Source organism: Catharus ustulatus, chromosome 13, assembly GCF_009819885.2.
Source record: "Catharus ustulatus isolate bCatUst1 chromosome 13, bCatUst1.pri.v2, whole genome shotgun sequence".
NCBI classification, from domain to species: Eukaryota; Metazoa; Chordata; class Aves; order Passeriformes; family Turdidae; genus Catharus; species Catharus ustulatus.
The window spans coordinates 16,275,945-16,293,883 of NC_046233.1; the positions used below are offsets into that span (position 1 = coordinate 16,275,945).

The window sequence follows — 17,939 nt, forward strand, 5'->3', positions numbered from 1 at the left end:
AACCACAGCCCTGAAGCTGCTTAAGCTTTTTTCCACTGCCAAGTAACTGCACAGCTGGAGGTTTTATTGTCTAGCCTTTTGTATGCCCTTCATCACATGCACTTCATCACAGATGCTGAACACAGGCTTTTTGCAGCACACACCACTCTGCACTACTTTTCTTCTGTTCTTCTACTTCCATTCTGTTCCTGTTCCTTTAGTAATTCAACCTCTTCTTTCAAGTCCACCTTTTCTTACCCTACAGAGAATAATTTTCCTTTTCTTAACTGTTATAGATTAAGTCAAATTGGTTGCAGCTTACCTCAAGTCCCATCCTGCAGCAGCCTTAATGTTGCCTTAGATGTACTGCTCTCCTGACAGATTGCAAATGCCTTTTCAGCCCTCCTCAATGGATCTTCAGCCATGAAAGTTTCCTGCTTCCACACCAGAGTATCTTTCAGATTACCTACATCACCAATTTTCCTCTGGATGGGGAGAAATCCTTCCCTTTTTTCCTCATCTGGTGGGCAGTCAGCCTCAGTGGAATACTGAGTACCTTTAATGCCCAATTGCCAAACCTGAATATTATGTGTTTTATTCTGATTTTCTGCTTCAGTTGCAGCTTTCACCACAAACTATTTGGTTCACCTGCACTTCACAATTTTGCAATTCTTCCTGTGAGCTGTTTCCTTCAGGTAATTTTGGTCAACTGCAAATAGAATCCACAAGAAAGATATGATGTCCTTGCTCATGGCAGGAGCACTGGACTAGAGGATCTTTAAAGGTCCCTCCCAACCCAAACTATTCTATGATTCTGTGATATATTCAACTCTGAAAAGATAACCCATATATTGGTTTAGATGCACAAAACCACTGAAACTTAGAGAGCTATGAAGCACAGCACACATACAACACTCAGAGCCTCTCTACCAGCAGATGATTTGGCAGGGAATTTCTGCAGCTCCCTGAAATGGACCTTCAGGGCTCACCAGCTGCCACATTCCAATTCTGATTTTACAGTCAGGAATGTACACTTGTAGGTGGTTTTCATCCTGAATCCTGGAGCTGCTGTCTCAAGAAAACAGTCCTAGCTCTTTTGTCCTGCCTAGCTTTATTACAGATGTTTTCCACAGCTCTCACAACTTTTCCTTGGGAATCTGAGGCAAGGTGTTCATAGTTGTGCAGCCAAGACTTGGGCCATGAGTCCTGACACTTATCCCTGCTGATCAGGGGAGGTTCTACTCAGCTCTCCTCCAACCTGGCTGTGTTGAGCAGGACTTGAGTGACACCCTAGCACTTCCCTAGTCCTCATCCTGTGCTTCTGCAGAGCTCCCAGATGAACATGTGTGAAGCTACTGTATAGTGAAGTCATCTGAGAGAGAAGAAAAATATACTAAAAATGAGCAGTACAATTCTGAAGGAACCACAGAAAAAAACTCACCATTTCCACAGGTTAATACACAGCCACAAATGGGAGGACTGTTAGTGAGAGTTAAATATTGTCACACACTATTGCCTGTAATAACAATAATAAACCCTACTTGACCAGCAAAGCTTCAGGGGCATACTCTGATTTTTCCAATCGTGTTCTCCTGGTTGCCTAGAGAAGCACTTGAGCAGAGACATGCTTAGAAAGTTTCATCTGCAGTGACAGGAATACATTTAGAGAGGGAAGTAACTCACAGACTAAAGGTTTCTCCTCAGAGGGACACTCCGTTCCTTACACATGTACTGTACTCAGCTTGCTTCCCTTTCCTCATCCCATAACATCTCCTCACCCACACTGAGAGACTGCTCAAAATCATTACATAAATAAAAGAAGGCATATGAGTGCACTTTATGGCACTTGTTTTATAAAATTACTCCCAAAAACACCTTCCATTAGGAAAACAGCACTGCCAAGTCAAGCATCCAGAACCAAAAAGAAACCACAATTAAATTTTCCTCTGCAAGCCCAATTAGCTCTGTCCTTACTGAGTGCTGCAAGGGCTGGCAAACAGGCCACAACACAACCTTCAGCAAGCTGACCAACCCTTCCTCAAGCCAGCCCAGGGCAGGGCTCTAGGGATTTTGCAATGAGACTGGCTAGGGTGACTTTTTACAGCAAAAAGGGAGATTCCTACATACAGGAGTTGTTCATGAATGGTTTGCCAACATATGAATGAAGCAGGAATTAAAACCAAAAAAAGGAGTTGAAGATATTCCCAAGTGATGACAAGGCACTTTCTCATAGACAGTGCCTGACTGTGCCTCACTTGCTCTCTGAGACACAAGCACACCCCTTCAGAACATTACCAGTGCCCTTTTCATACTCCTCTCTCCCAAGGGGGGCCACAAGGATGTAAGTCTGGAATATTCCCTCACTTGAGAATGTTAAGAGCTAAACCTTGCAGTTTTCTCCCAAGCTCTGTTATGTTCTTCCCTTTCTGGAGCAAAATGTATCACAAAGAACAAAACATGATTCTTGTTTACTACTGGATTAGACCTACTCATCCACCTGATGTGTGTTTAAGGACTGCTATCTCAGTTGGGTTTTTTTTCTTCTCAACACAGCTTTAATTATTTCAGTCTTACTAAATGGGCCACAGATATAAAACACCTGCCCTCCTGGTTGTGTACCTTGCCACTTTCTCAGTTCAGTGGGATGGTACAGAACTTTGGAGATAAACTATACCAAACATATTATCCACGACCCACAAAAACTAACCAGCAAACAACACACAGAGCTCTGTCGGAGGCTCACTTACCACATCTAACCAGGAAGTCTGACAAAGGAAAACCCAGAGCTGTTTTACCTTTCCCCACAATCACCACAAAATCCTGCCTTAGCTGCACGGGGGGCACACACTCACTCATCACATTCCACGAACAGAGCTCACTACAGGGATGTGCAGTGACAGACACCCCACTGAAAAGGGTTCACTGCTCCTCCCAGATCCCAGCAAGGCAGTGCATGAAGCACAGCTCAGATCAGAAACCAGAGTGAACACACATCTTCCTGTGGAAGCAATCCAAAGTGAAGCAGAGATAAGTACTTCCTATCAGTTTTCTTCAGATCCCCAGCTGCTCACACTTTTGAGCTGGCTCTGCTGTTTCCAGGGCCCAGCTGCACATCACATGTGCACAGCTTCAAACTTCATTTTCAGCTTATACTGAAAACCAGCTCCATTTCCAGAGCACCCTCAGAATGCAGATGAGATGTGGGAAATGCAGGCACAGAAAGCTCTCAGGGCCTTGTGCACACAGGCTCAGAGACAGAGATGGGTACAGTGTCTGATCTAGGACCTTGGAGAAGGCTTGGAGAATTACAGCACTGAAGTGAAACAGGCATAAAACAAGAATATAAGTTTGCAGTTCAAGTAGAAATATGTTTTAAGCAAACAAACATAAGTATCATGTGAGAAAAGCAGTATGTTAAGTAAGACAGTAAAAGATTTTAAAGTTCAGCAATAGACCTGTTAAAAAGTTAGTTAGAAGTTTAAGATGCATCAATACAAGTTTATAAAGTGTTATATGATTGGGTGAAAAATGATGTGTTGTGGTAAAGCCATGAAAGACAAAGCAATTGTGGTCTTCTTACACCGTGGTAGAAGTATTTGATTGGCTAAAAAATTTATATAAAGCATTGTAACTGAAAATTAGATCAGCTTCTGAGGCGATGGTGTTGGATGTAACACCTTTAATGTCTCACCCTTCCATGAGACTGGTAATGTAAAAAAGCAATAAACCATCTTCTACAATATCTCTCTGCAGTCCTGTCTCTTGTAAAAAATAAATCCCAATAATGAGTTATGCACTTTGTGCTGAACAAAGCCATTACAACTCAGCACAACCCTGCTACAGTTCAGAAAGCCTCAGAACTCCTCTCTTTAGCATTTGAGCTCTAAAATTAGGTAATTAAAACACAAAAATAAAGTATGATGTTCAGACAGCAAGAAATATGAAGTCCACAAGAAGAATTTTAAAGTTTAGATAAAAAGACTGTTCAGGAACCAAGGAATTGTAGGACTGACCTCACACAATTCTCCACATGATCTAAGTCAATCCCTTATGGGTGCCCAGTTGTGGTCAACATTCAAGCTTTTATCTATTACCTTTTGAGCCTGCTAAAGCAGATTAACCATCTAGGCAAAGCTTTAACTCCTCATTTCTTTTCCTAAAAAGGGGCTCCCTCTGCCCTACTTTTTTAGAAAAAAATCTTTACAGTATTAGGGAAAAATCAGACAGTTTAACAATTGGTCAATCAGTTAGTTCCCAACAGCAGTATTGACATTCATGAACTAATTCAGCTAAAAAACTCCATTAAATATCAGATTTATGCCTGGTCACTGAATCAGTTTTTATCACAATGCATTGTAAAAGCAAACAAAGGAACTTGGCCACTACAATTCATCCAAACAGAAACAAAGAGGAAAAAATCGACTATAATGATGCCACTTCTCACAAAACTACTACAGCAGATTTTATATGTGTGTGTTAGGAAATAAGTGTGTATGTTTAGGTTGACAATTGTATTTATACATAAAATATCCTAGAAAATCCAAATTCAAGCATCAGCTTGTACCAATGATACAAACAAAACTCCAATAATCATCAAGCAGAAGACAAAAACAAAATGTAAAGGAAATGAACTTTATTTAGTGTTACCTTGAAAATCATTCATCCAACAAATAAGAAAAATGCACCACAATCATGAAATCATAACCTTTTCCACAAAAGAAAATGTTTCATTCCTTTCTAACTCAAAGATTTCAGAACACTGCAAAACAGCTTCCTGTCACTTTAGGCAGTTGTGCCTTTGACACATCTGTGACAGATGAACAGGGCTGAAAGCAAAGGGAAACATGGTCAAGTTCAATCTCAGCTTTGTCCCTGAGTTTGAGAGTTTGCTGCTTTAGCAATAAAGCAGTTAAGAGCTATGACTTTAAGGATGCCACTGATAAATAAGAAATCAGCAGAGTTTCATAGGTCTCTACTTCCTGTCTCTTCTTGCAGTTTCCTGCCACATAAAACATTAAATATAAAACATCCTGCATCACAAACACCAGTCAACCCTCACTGAGCTGCTAACAGATGTTTAAATGAGGAATGTGTCCTTCATTTGCTAATGAGCAATCATTAAATCACCTTAAATGTCCTCCTGATTCATATAAAAATGTATTCGAGACACGAGATTCACCGACATGAAACATGACAAACCACATTTCCAATCTGAAATAACACAAATTGGTACAAAAATGTAACTTGTCTTTAAATTAATCCACTGCATTTATATGAAATAATATTTATCACGTGTCAGAGGCAGGAAAGCAACACACACTCCAAGGTTCATGCACAACAGCCAACGTTACTGAGACCTCATCTTTTTGTAAATCAGAGGCACATGTGGTCAATCCTCAGTGGTTGGGCTAGTTGCCACATGGCCAGCCAGCCAATAGCAGCCTGAATCCCCAATGGCCCAGGCCTGCTCTCCAACCTTACTGGTCAAGTTACATAAGTAAGACAATTGTATCATCATCAATAACATTTCAGTTATAAAGTTGGAATTATTTGTAACTGTGAGGCCTCCAGGCCAGCTGTAGGTCACAACATATGTCACTACACAGGTCACTGTTTGAAGAGGGAGATCTCACATCTCCCTACTTACGAGATTACAAGTAGCAGAATATCAGTGTACAGCTGTAAGAGCAGACAAGGCAGAATGACTTCAAGTTTCAATCTGGTATGAGAAGTTCTTCCATCTCCAAAGCACTTCAGGTACAGGGCTGTACAAAGGAGTTATAAAAATTCACTGTAGAGATTGAGATATTGCCACAGTAGGATCCCAAAGACACACAGAAGATAGACCCTAAAACACAGTCCACAGATTCAATTGTCTTGATTTTTCTGTACTACAAACAAGTAAAGGAGAAGCAACTGTTACAAGCATTGACTATTCATAACAAAGAAGTTTCAACTCTCAGCAATATTTGAAGCTGTACTTCATAACTAACTCCACACCTGACAGAAAAGAGTAAAAAAGCTGTAGGACCACTCAGCAAAGAAAAATTGAAAAGGCAAAGAACTACTGAATTCAATTAAGAGGACAGAATGACAGAGTTGGTTTTGACAGATTTCAAAGCAGCATAAGAAGAATCAGCAAGTCCATATCTATTCTTTCTAGCCAGGCAAGGAAGACAATGGCCCTTGGCTGTGCAAGGCTCCTTTCCCTTCACTGTCACATTTTGGCTTCCCTGTGATAATTTTTCAATCACCAAATTCTCATATAAAGTATCTTTGGCAATGTTTTCCTAGTGGGAATTACCAGAGTTTAGAAAATATTTCTAACTACAAGCTGCAGGCCCTGACACTAGAAAGCATTTCAGCCTGGGCACTGAGGTCACCAGAATGAACTCCACAATGCCATTGCAGAGAGATTTTTTTTAAGCAGTCTGAGGATCTGCAGAGCTGCTACACAATTAAACTAAAAGTTTTCAACTGCATATGTCTGAGCACACATTTTTCATCCCTTGACATTTTTTGGTCCATCCAAACACTGCAAAGGGAACACTGATCATTATAAACCTGCTACTTGTACATTCTGAAACTGCCCAGTTCAGATCTTAGACTAGCAATACAATATGCCATTAGCACACCTAAACCAGCAGATTTACATGGAATTGTACAACTTCTGAATGTCCAAATTTTCAACAACTAAAAAAAAAACCCAACAATCTGGAGGCTGAGACTGAACAAGTAAAGAAACACAATACAAGGAAAACATTGGAACAAAATAAGTATTTACCATCCAATAAAGAAATCTTCAATATGCATAATTCCTTTTAAAAAATCTTATTAAATATATTTAACATTCAATTGCACAGAGAAAAATAATTTTTATTGAGACAAATTTGTTCATGCTGGCATTTAAAATCTCAGACAAGCCCAAAAAACAATGGAATGAAAGTAAGAAGTTTTATGAGTAATCTTATGAACCACACCATCAGTGATTGTACTCGACACCTTCTGCAGACAATGCCCAAAACCTCTTCCAGCTAAAGCTTCAGAGTATTTCTGACAAGTTAATCAATGCCCTCAGACATGAAGGATCTGCTGAATGAAATAATCTCCCAGAGCCAGCAGGGACACATGCTGTGTATGCCATTAATTTACTTGTAAACGTCAGGATTTTCTGTTCCCCACTTTGCACTTCAAACAGTGACAGCTCAATCCCTCTGCACCACACTGTGCTCTGCTCCACAACACTCTGGTTTGGTCCTTGCTCTAGGGCTCTCCTCAGCTTTATGGCATTTATTATTGTGGTTGGTTTTGGGGTTTTTTTCCCTGACCATTTTCTCCCCAGTTAAGCAGCACCCATGCCAAATAAGAGCCCTTTAAACCACATCCGACCTTCCTACACTTCCCAGTGGCAGGAAGGGGAGCTCTCTACATGCAGTCTGTCAAGAAGGTTATGTCAGGGGGTGCAGCTTAGATCTTCAGAGGCTGTTTGAAGAAAAGCTTAGAAAAGAATGATGCAGAAAGAGAAAATCATTCGCCTCTCTTTTTCTGTACTGACCAGTTCGGAAGACAAAATAATATTAATGTGATGATTGTCAACCTTGCACTCCCTTATCAATCCTTCCAAACACACGTGGAAATGTTTTCTCCATACAGATCTCATGGAAAAATCACAGCCCTTTACTGCAAGCACATACAAGAACTGTTCTGCACAGGAGCAGGTCATGTTCCTTTCTTCAAATAGCGGGAGAGGAACTGGCTCCTGACAAAGTGGATGAGCTTGGTCTCTGTGCAGAACATCGTAACGAGGGATGCTGCAAGGCACAGGGCACCTATGCTGATGTGGATCAGCCTGGCCATCCAGCCCTTGTCACAGCAGAACAACACCTACAACAAAGAAAACAAGGGATTGCAGGAAAACCAGTCAGCACAAAGTGCATTTACTGTCTCAACAAGAAATAAGGTCCAACACCTCTGTCCAACAAACAGGCCAACGTGACCATCAAGCCAAGTGTGGTTTTGCACATGCACTGACTCTACAATAAATCATCTTTAGAAGTCACAACATTTGCTTTAAGTTCTGTCACCAAAAAATAACCATTCAGTAGATATCTGATAAATGAGGAAGCTGCTGTTATCTGGTGTGCAGAAATGTGTTAACTGAGATGACACAAAGCTTCGCTGGTGCTATCAGGCAAGTCTGCTACTGCACAGCAACATATCAGGCTATTTTCTAACTGGAAATCTCCAACTCAAAATATAAAATTCTCCTTTCTCAGGCATAATGGATTTTCAAGCTGTCAAATTTTTGTACATTGAAAAGCTCCCATCACCTTAATGATCAGTCTGCACAATAAACATCTTGTACTGAATAAATGTGTTAAGCGTGCTCTTAGCAATTTTTGTTTTTCTTCTAATTTTGGCTATTACTTGTTTTTATTACAGAATTTTAAATGTCATTCTTGGTGCCACTGTGAAATTTCCATTATTAATAACTAAGAACATGGATTAACTACACATAGCAGCAGAAACGTGTTAAATTTTATTTTACCTGTCAGATTCACCTTGTACAGGTGGCAGACAACACAAAGAAGCTCTAAACAATATATCCTGCCTTCCTGTAATGCAACTCTCCCAGCCTACCCTCAAAAGCCTTTTTTCCTAATGGCATTTCTCTTTTTGTGGGGACAAAAGTCACCTGACTGGAGCAGCAGCAGTGAGAGCAGAGAGGAAGGAGCTCACCTCTGAGAAAGCAGTGAGCACTGCACTGATGAAGTAAACCAGCAGCAGGGCTGGGGAGGGCAGCAGGCCCATCAGGGGTCTGTGGGTGCTTTCTCTGAAGTAGTGATAGATGTAGTGGGTGCTGTGAGCTATCCTGATGCCCATGTTGAAGCAGTTGGCAAGGATAAAGCCCACACTGCCATACCAGTGGGTCAGGAAATAAGAGATGCACAGGAATATGAAAGACAAGGCCAGCATAACAAAATTGTACCTAGGAAAAAAAAAGAATAAAAAATTTAATAATGCATGGTTACAGCATTCATTTACTAATGATCTTTTATTTTCTAACTTAAGTAACAAAATTTCTCTTACCATCTTCTAGTGAAAATAAATTTGAGAAATGAGATGATAAAAAAATCATTTGAAAGAATAGAAAGTACATCAACCAAATTAAACCAAGAACTACATTATGTGAATGAAGTTCTATTAGTCAGTTGTGCACTCATTGCAGAAAATTAAATTTAATAACAATTATTAGTAATGTAAAAACTTGTGCATTTTTTGCTAATTTATGTTAGGAATATATTAAAGAAAATCAATGCTCAAGAACAAATTGACACTTTATTTTGTTTCTGTTATAAACAGTGACTTGGAAAACAAATGCACATTTTAAAGGGGTTGTGCAAGCAGCCCTTGTTAAGCCAAAAAAGCTCCCACTTTGTTTGTGAAAACCAAACCTCACTGAAATGAATTTGAAAGGCCCACATCAGGGACAGCCTAAACACAGAATGAGGAAATAAGCCAGGTCACCCAGACCAACCTCCTACAAAGCAGTAAACCACTGGATTCACACCCACACTTGGATCATTCCTAAGTGTACATCCAGTACCTGCACATGAAAAATGCTAATAGTTGCAAACTTTCAATTAGTCAAGTGATTGTCTTAAAAAGTATAACTTCAAGCTCATCTGTGCAGAAAACACACATTTAAATTACTTTACCAGTTAGTGATGTACCAAAAGCTAAATTAACAATTTCTATTTCTTTGTTTCTGACCTCTTTACCCCAAACTTTTCAACTTTTGCTAAAGCTTCTACATCTAAATCTAAATGCAGAGAGCCTAGCAAGGAGTTTCTTTTCTGTAGGGCAGGATATTATTTGTGCCCATTTCAAAAGCACCAGTTCCTTTATAAAGTCAGCACAAATAAACTTACAGGAACATTTTGGAGACCCTGTTTCCTACCTGTCCACTTCTTCTTTGCACATTAAGGCAAATGTAAAACATTCTGTTACTCCATTGACAGCAAGAAACAGGACATACAACGAGTAACACCGGAGGAGATCTGGACCTAAAAAACACACCAGAAAGACAAATAGTTATTGATTTCCTTTATCAAACCACTTTGTTTTTACAGGCACTAATACTGAGATAGAAGTTGTAATGTTAATACTAATAATGGAAACTTAAGCTCATTTGAACAAGTTTCCTATCTAGGTATCTTGACAAGAACAAGAATAAACAAGGCAAAAGATTTTGATGAGCTAAATAGCGGTTTCACAGGAAAAAAAAAGAAACTACAGATTTATAAAAAATTCATAATAGCTGTAGGGTTTTTTTTCCTAAAGAGTGGTGGTTTTTTTGCCAGGTCTATAAATCTACCTGTTCCAGAACTGAGCATTGAGCCTCCATAAATATCCAGAGCCAGTTGAGAATAGGCATAGCCAAAAACAGTGATGGTGAGGCCAATCAGGAGCACAAATTTCAGCAGCAATTCCAATACGTTTGCAGCCATAGCAACATCATCCTGAAAAAAACCACAGTAGATCACATGAACCAAAATCAATGTCACAACAGCCACTCTCCTGCAGAAATGCTACTTCAGAGAAACAAACCAGTTTGCATCATGTAAAAAGGTGTGAAATTTATCCTTTATTATTGAATTATCCACACACATGCTCTTCACTTGGTAATGTTTTTTACATGTTTATTATTCCATTTTTTCAGTTCTCTACACCACGTAGGTTTTATATAAAATATACACACTCAGACACCTCCCTTAGCCCACAAAGGATCTGAAGCACAGGATTTAATTGTGTGCTGATGTGCAATTAGCAGGACTGCTACAGGTTGACCTTCATGAGTGATCTAGAATACTAGTCTGTGAACAAAACTCTTATTCATTTCTCCTCCTCATGTAACTCACACACACAAGAAAAATCCAATTCTTTTCTTCCCAAATCTGCACTCTTCAGAAACATTATTTAACATCTATTGATACATTTAAGTAAATAAAGTACTTACAGATAGCATTTATTTAATAGATGTCATGATTTAAATAATGGCTTGCTATATCTGGAAGTACACAGCAGAGTAGGCTTTCCATCACATTTGGAGCAGCTGATGTTAGCTTTATTGATGCAAGGTAGCACTATGCCACTGCATATTTTCATCTCTATTTCATAAGCATTTTACCTACTCTCTTTTCTTTTTGGTCCAGCCTCACTCAACATTTTTGTTCTCCACTTTTCAATTTTAACAGCCTCGATACTCAAATTTAAACACACATTTCTGTCTGTCACATATCTGTGATGCAACTTATCTGTAACAAAAATCAAGCATTGAACATGTAATTAATCCAAAATAAACATACCTGTTTCTGATCCTTTACAGTCTTCCCTCTTTCCAGCACTTTAGCAAAAAATACATAAAAGCTCTCCTCAATAGGCAAAAAGATAAACCTGGCCACCAGTGAACCAAGGTTATTCACAATATCATATACACCTTCAAAAAAAAAAGAAGTAATCACAGAGTTTTAGACATATTTTAATTCCAAGTCTTTAATAACAACATGAATTCTAATTTAATATCTCCAAAAAAAAGAGAAAAAAAGTGGTATTTAGAGCAACACTGAAGCATTATTCTCTAAAAATTCTGACAGTAAAGCAACTACAGCTTAAAACTGCAAGGTTTGCTCATGGCAAAGGTAAGACAAAAGCACCAGCCACACAGAAGTGACAGCACCAAACCACACTTAAAATTCTTGCTGTAGAGGACTTTAGAGGATCCTGATAAAGTTCACTGAATGAGAACAGGAATGTAAGGATTTACTGATACAGGAGAAGAGAAAGATACTCATCTAGTGAACGTCCCTGCCTGTGGCAGGGGGGTTGGAACTCGATAATCTTGAGGGTCATTTCCAACCCAGGCTATTCTATAATTCTATTATCTTATATTAAAGTTTATATTAATCATTCCCTGAAATGCATCTCAAAGACTTTGAAACATTCTCAGATTTTCAAACTATCTTCAAACACTTTTAAGTCATTTTCAGAACCACATGAAAAGCAGTGAATAAGAAAACTCTGTCACCATTCCACAACACCATCACACTTACCCTGATCTCCAAAATTTAACACATTCAAAAAAGTCATCATATATCGTTCACCTGTAAGTTCAAAATAAAAAACTTCAGAACAAGCCCCTAAATCTTTCCCAATACTTGTTCAGGCACTCCCAATACTAAGTCTTCAGTATATTTGACAAAGTCAAATGGAACAGCACCTAGTTCTGAAAACCCTCAAAAACTCCATTCAAGTTGGCAATCATGTGCCTCATTTTCCCCCACCCAAGCTTTCTGAAGCTTTAAGTCAATTTTGTAAATACTTTTCATGGCCTCTCTTTCCTCCCACTTCTATGTCAAGCCTCACCCTCTGTCAAAATCTGTTTCAAGAAGGATTGTTTGAAGAAACTCCAAGTCAAGCGTGCTTCCTTCCAGTTCACAAAGGTCTGCAAAAAAACCACTGAAATGTAACAAAGGTGATTGACATTACAGAGTAGAAATAGAAAACAGCAAGGCAGTGCAACACTGCAGGGTAGCTCTAACTGCAGCAGTGAGGAAATCCACATTGCCACAATTACTATCCACTAATGTAAAGTATTGCTGAATTCAAGCACCAACATCCCTGCTCTGCCAAAAACTGATTCCCTTGTTGAAAAGGTGTTGTCTGTTGCTGCAAAGTACCCAAAAGAGCATTCTACAGAAAACAGTAATCAAGGTTAGAATTTAGAAAAAAAAAACCAGGGTGTAGATAGTCTGTCTCCAGTTAATGTCTACTAATATTTTACACAAACCAAGTCAGCAACAACAAACCCAGGAAGAGTTCAAGTTTCATAATGTTTTTCTGACAAACTTCAAACCCAACTTCTGTGTAATACTTTTTACTTAATCTATATCTTCTGTAGTGCAAAAATAACCCCAAAACCACTCAATTAACTCCCCAGTCTAAAAGCAACATTCAAAGCGCCCTCATATGAGATTTTAAGAAGAAAATCAAGAAATAAATTGCACAACTTACCTCATCTTCTATGAAGCTAGGTAATAGAGCTTTCATTCTAGCAACTGGAAATGACTTCTTAGTTGCTTCAGGAGATCCCAAAAACATCACAAAATAAATTACATAGCACGCTACCAGAACACTGACATATAAAAGCTGGGAAAATCAGGAAGGAGAGAACAAAATCAGTGGAACAAAATTAACTTAGAAATGCAGAATTATATACTAGGTGAAAATACAATGAGAAGCAAATGTAAGTAGTCTTTGTACCTACCAAATATTAAACTAGGTAAGGATTTGAACAGCACTTAAGAATGCTGTTGATCTTTTTATCTTTTTTTAACCTGTAGGTTATCATAGACCTTTGCTAATTTTCGTGTTTTATTCAGCATTTTTAAAACATTGAAGGTCCAATTATAAAGCAATTACTCAATCAAAAAATCAAGCTGACAGAGTAGCTACTGCCTACATCTCTTACTTCATAGAACATTTCCAATTTCCATCAGTTATAAGAGATCTAAAACAGCCAGGGCAAAAACTGAAGGAAAAAAATTATCCCTCCTTCATTGTCGTCAAGAAAAAAGTTTTACCCTGAATTAATTGCACTTGATGAGCACCTTTTGATAAGGTAATGCAGGTTGGTGGTACAGGCTGATAAAGTTCTGTGTGATTAGAATAACATAACCTCATTTGCAAGATGTGCCTTGACAGACAGAAGGTATTTCCTTGTACCTCCCTTTAACTCAGTGTCAAAGCACCAAGTCAGTAACGAGTATTGGGAAAATACCAAATATAAATTCTAAATCTTAAACCTCCCAGGAGCTTCTTCTCTCAGCTCCCCAAAGTTCTTCAGCAAGCAAAATGTCAAAGGAAAATTAAAATTCAGCTGAGAGAGAACAAAGGGAACTTACCTGAGCTAAGGAAAAAATGTAAAGGCCCCAGTGAGGATAAAGGATTACTAAAGTAACCGTCAAAATGCATTTTGACACTACTGAAAGGCTTTCAGCAATCACCTTCAAGAAACACAAAACAGAGAAGAGTTATTTTCTGGCAACCTAACCACATACACAAGCTTAAAATATATATACACAGAATTTACATAGGAATGTAAGATTTTCAAAGTCAGTGTGACTGCGGAGCTGGCCAGCTTAGATTGATATTTCTCCGTTAGTTTTCTATTCTAGCATTTCACAGTTCCTCCACTGCATTTTCCCAGCCCTTTTTACAGGATATTAGGGAGAAAAATTTCCTTGAAACTGTCATGTTCTCAATAGATACATTTCACAATTTTATGTAGAATTGTGGAAGCAATGTGTCTCCCTCCAATTACAACCTATGTTTCAGGATTCAATGATCTTGAAGATAATAATGTCTAAATAAACCAACCTGCTTGCTTTAATGGGTACAAATCCTGGACAGGTTACAAACCAGGCCATACAGTGCTAAACAGTACACACAGGGGATTTTATGCTTGAATATACAAAGATCTAAGTCAGTAATCTGTTCTTTCCAGTAAAGATTCCCTCCACATGCACACACCCCATGGACTTTACTAACCTTCAGTCTCACAAACAAATGAGCTTGTGCTAAAACCCAGAATGGCTCTCCCAGCAGTTCAATAATGGCAGAAAGACCAAATGCCACTACACCAGCCTGATAGTGAGGAACCACAGAAGGGTCGGGTACTTCAAGCAAGTACAGCCACACTAGGCCCAAGATAAGAGACCAAAAGACACCAAGAGGGACTCTAAAAAGTTAACATAAAAACTAATTAACGGAAATGTTACTTCAGCAGAAAAAAAACCAAAAAGACACAAAGAAAATTAGATTACAATATCATATATGGCCAAAATGATTACACAAAAAAGGCTCTGAGGAATTAATTCTCTTTGTTACCATACCAAGAATGAATATTTTCCTTTGTAATGAACACCCTTAAGGCATTCTCTGCAAGACACAGAAAACATTTTTCTGAGTTTTTAATTTTCTACTCCAGAGCCATAAGGTCAAATATCTGCATTTTTGTGCCTTAGGACCAAACAATTCTGATCCCACATCAGCCTGCACATCCTGTTCTGCTGACACTGCTTCAAAAACACAGAGCTTCTGGCAGAGTCCATCAAGTTTTCATCATTGGAGTAAGATCTTTGACCCTCACACTATCAGACCCCTAAGATACAGACATCAAGCTCCTAAGACATATTTGAGATGCTTCACCAAAGTTAAGCTTCATTTGAAGTTATGCTTCTCCACAGGAAAAATTTAAAACAAAGATGCACACAGTCAATGTCATCTCTGTCATTTAATGCTTGCTGGAAAGGCTTTCACAAAGCAGAAAGTTAACTCAGTACAGCTTAGAGAACAGAAACACATTTTAAATATTAGTATTAGACTTCTCCCCTGACAGGGACAACACCTCTGCTTCATACCTGCATGCAGATGATCACACATAACCCCCCCTTCCTAGGCCATATCCAGTTAACAGCTGGGCAGTTCCAGGGAAAGTCAGCAGCCCCAATGGGAAAATACTATTTTAGCATGCAGGGGTAGTTTTCCAACATATCAGGCAGGTAAATTTACTTCCCAGCCCAACCAGCTGGGGTTACACACAGCTAGAGCTGACAGAGGGACAGAGCAGAGAGAACCAGGAACCAGAAGGCAAAAACAAGCCATAAAATCCACTTTATCCACACTGCTGTGTGTGATTGCTTGTTGCAGCATCCTGTGGACTTTAGGCTGTTCTGCTATAAATAGCACCACAGCTGAAAGAAGCAACCCTACTTCCTCCCTGTTTTTCAATTGCAAGACTTTCTTTCACCTTTTTGCATCTCTCCCACCCAAACATTTATGTTGCAGGTTCACAAATGCACATCAGGTAACAAAAGAACAAAACTGACCAGGAAGAGGGAGAAAAAACAAAGGACTAAGTATTTGTGCAACAGGTTTTCCTTCAACAGCTACAGCCTAAATGAAATTAAAGTGACAGAAGAAATGGCACTTTTGGCAATGAATTTCCTCATGTGCTCCAACAAGAAATCAAGTCCATAAATGCTAAAGCACCAGAACTGAGCAGCTTCCTACATCAATCCTACATCAGAAATATGACTGTGGCTTCTAAATGCTGAAATAATTACGTCAGTAAATAAACATTTCCTCTCATTCTGTGAGCTACCAGACAAAAATGAGAAATTCTAAAAAGTAAACTTTGAAAGGTGTCTTACGTCAGCCACAAGAGATTAATTGTTTTGGTCCAGTTTCTCTTGGCACTTCCACTCAAACAAGCTCTGCGAAACGCCTCCCTGGCAAGGAAGCCAACTGTTGAGTACAGCAGAGTCAGCCTAAAGGGGGTGAAAAAAAAAAGAAAAACAGGAAAGAAAATTATTTATTTTCTATAAATTGTAAATCCTTTATGCAGTAGCATCACCATTTTTACACACGACTGCCTGGCAGACAAATTCTTACAGGTATGCAAACATAAGAGCTAAAATTATCATCACCTCCTAAAAACGGACAGGAAGTAATTTCGTGTGACTGTTCAAATAGCAGGAATACATGCTGCAGACTAAATGTGAGGATACAGAGTATATCCCATAGGAAAAGCACATTGTATCTAGTCCTTCCTCCGCAAACTGATGGTTTAAAACACAAAACATCAGGCCAACGCCAGCAGTGTTTCAGGCCAAAACAGAACTGGGGAGGCATGAAATGACCAAACACTGTGACACAGCCAACAGATCGCACAGCATTAATCGGAGCATCGCCAGTGACAGTGCACAGAGCAGCACAGAACACCAGCTCTGCCCCAGAGCCCCAGCAGCCCCGGACCTCACGGGTGCCCGCGGAGCCGGCTCCCCTCACCTGACATTGACCACGCCGATGAGCTCCCGGGACAGGTAGCGCAGGGTGAAGGCGTTCAGCCCGAACGTGACCACCCGGAACAGCACCTGTGAAAGAAGCCGCACGGGAAGCACCTGCGGCGCCCCGCCGAGCAGCCGCAGCAGGAGGAGGAGGATGAGGAGGAAGGAGGGAGGGACGGCCCCGCACCTGCAGCAGGGCGCTGGACGAGGCCAGCCGGGCGGTCTGGCCCAGCACGTCCTGCGCCGCCATCGCCCCGCTCCCGCCGCCAGGAAGTGGCGCGGCCGCCGTCGCGCAGGATTCCGTCAGCGGGGCGGCACCGCCCGGCCCGGCCCTGAGGGGATACGGCGGCACCGCCCGGCCCGGCTCTGAGGGGACACGGCGGCACCGCCCGGCCCGGCCCGGCCCTGAGGGGACACGGCGGCACCGCCCGGCCCGGCCCTGAGGGGACCCGGCGGCACCGCCCCGCACTGAGGGGACTCCGAGCTCCTGGGCGGGACACTGAGGGGCCAGCGCGGGGCGTGGTGCCCGCGACAAAGGGCGAATGGCCAAGGAACTGCAGCCCCCCCAAAACTGAGGCGCAGCCCCCAGCCCCGGGTTCCTCCCCAAAAGTGCAGCCTGCCGTAGGGAGGAGATGGTGCTGTGGATGGGGTAACAATCAACAAGCGCTGCTTTCCAGAGAGTGCTGAAAGAGCTTCCAAGTTCCACCAATCCTTTCTAAACTGACGGCAAACCCACCAGCCTTCCCTGACCTAAGGAGAAACAACCGAAACGCAGACAACGGGAAAGGATCTTCCTTCATTCTGTGCAAAAAAAAAGGCAAAACAAAAAACCGACACACACAACCACAAAAACAACCAAAAAAACCCAAGCAAACCACAAAGCCAACCCAAAAAAAAGTCCCACTACATAAAACCCACCCCAAACACACCTTGAAATACAAAGATGTAATTTAATTGCAACAGGTTGGATTTGATAACACAGTGCATTGAAGCCTTCCAAATAGAACTAGACTTTGGACTCAGTTTAAGGCAGGACAGTTCCAGACTATT

At 40.5% G+C, this 17,939-nt stretch overlaps 1 protein-coding gene across 1 annotated transcript; it reads right to left on the bottom strand.

Annotated features, from left to right (window-relative positions):
* Window positions 1–4,597: 4,597 nt before the first annotated feature.
* On the bottom strand, window positions 4,598–17,161 carry RFT1 (RFT1 homolog). The gene is made up of 13 exons (XM_033071888.2): window positions 17,077–17,161; window positions 16,891–16,976; window positions 16,254–16,370; window positions 14,590–14,779; window positions 13,944–14,045; window positions 13,054–13,188; window positions 12,406–12,484; window positions 12,093–12,143; window positions 11,349–11,479; window positions 10,358–10,502; window positions 9,941–10,046; window positions 8,719–8,968; window positions 4,598–7,863 (listed from the first exon to the last, which is right to left on the bottom strand). The coding sequence occupies exons 1-13, from the start codon at window positions 17,137–17,139 to the stop codon at window positions 7,699–7,701; spliced, it is 1,620 nt and encodes a 539-aa protein (XP_032927779.1). The 5' UTR covers window positions 17,140–17,161; the 3' UTR covers window positions 4,598–7,698.
* Between the last annotated feature and the right edge of the window lie 778 nt (window positions 17,162–17,939).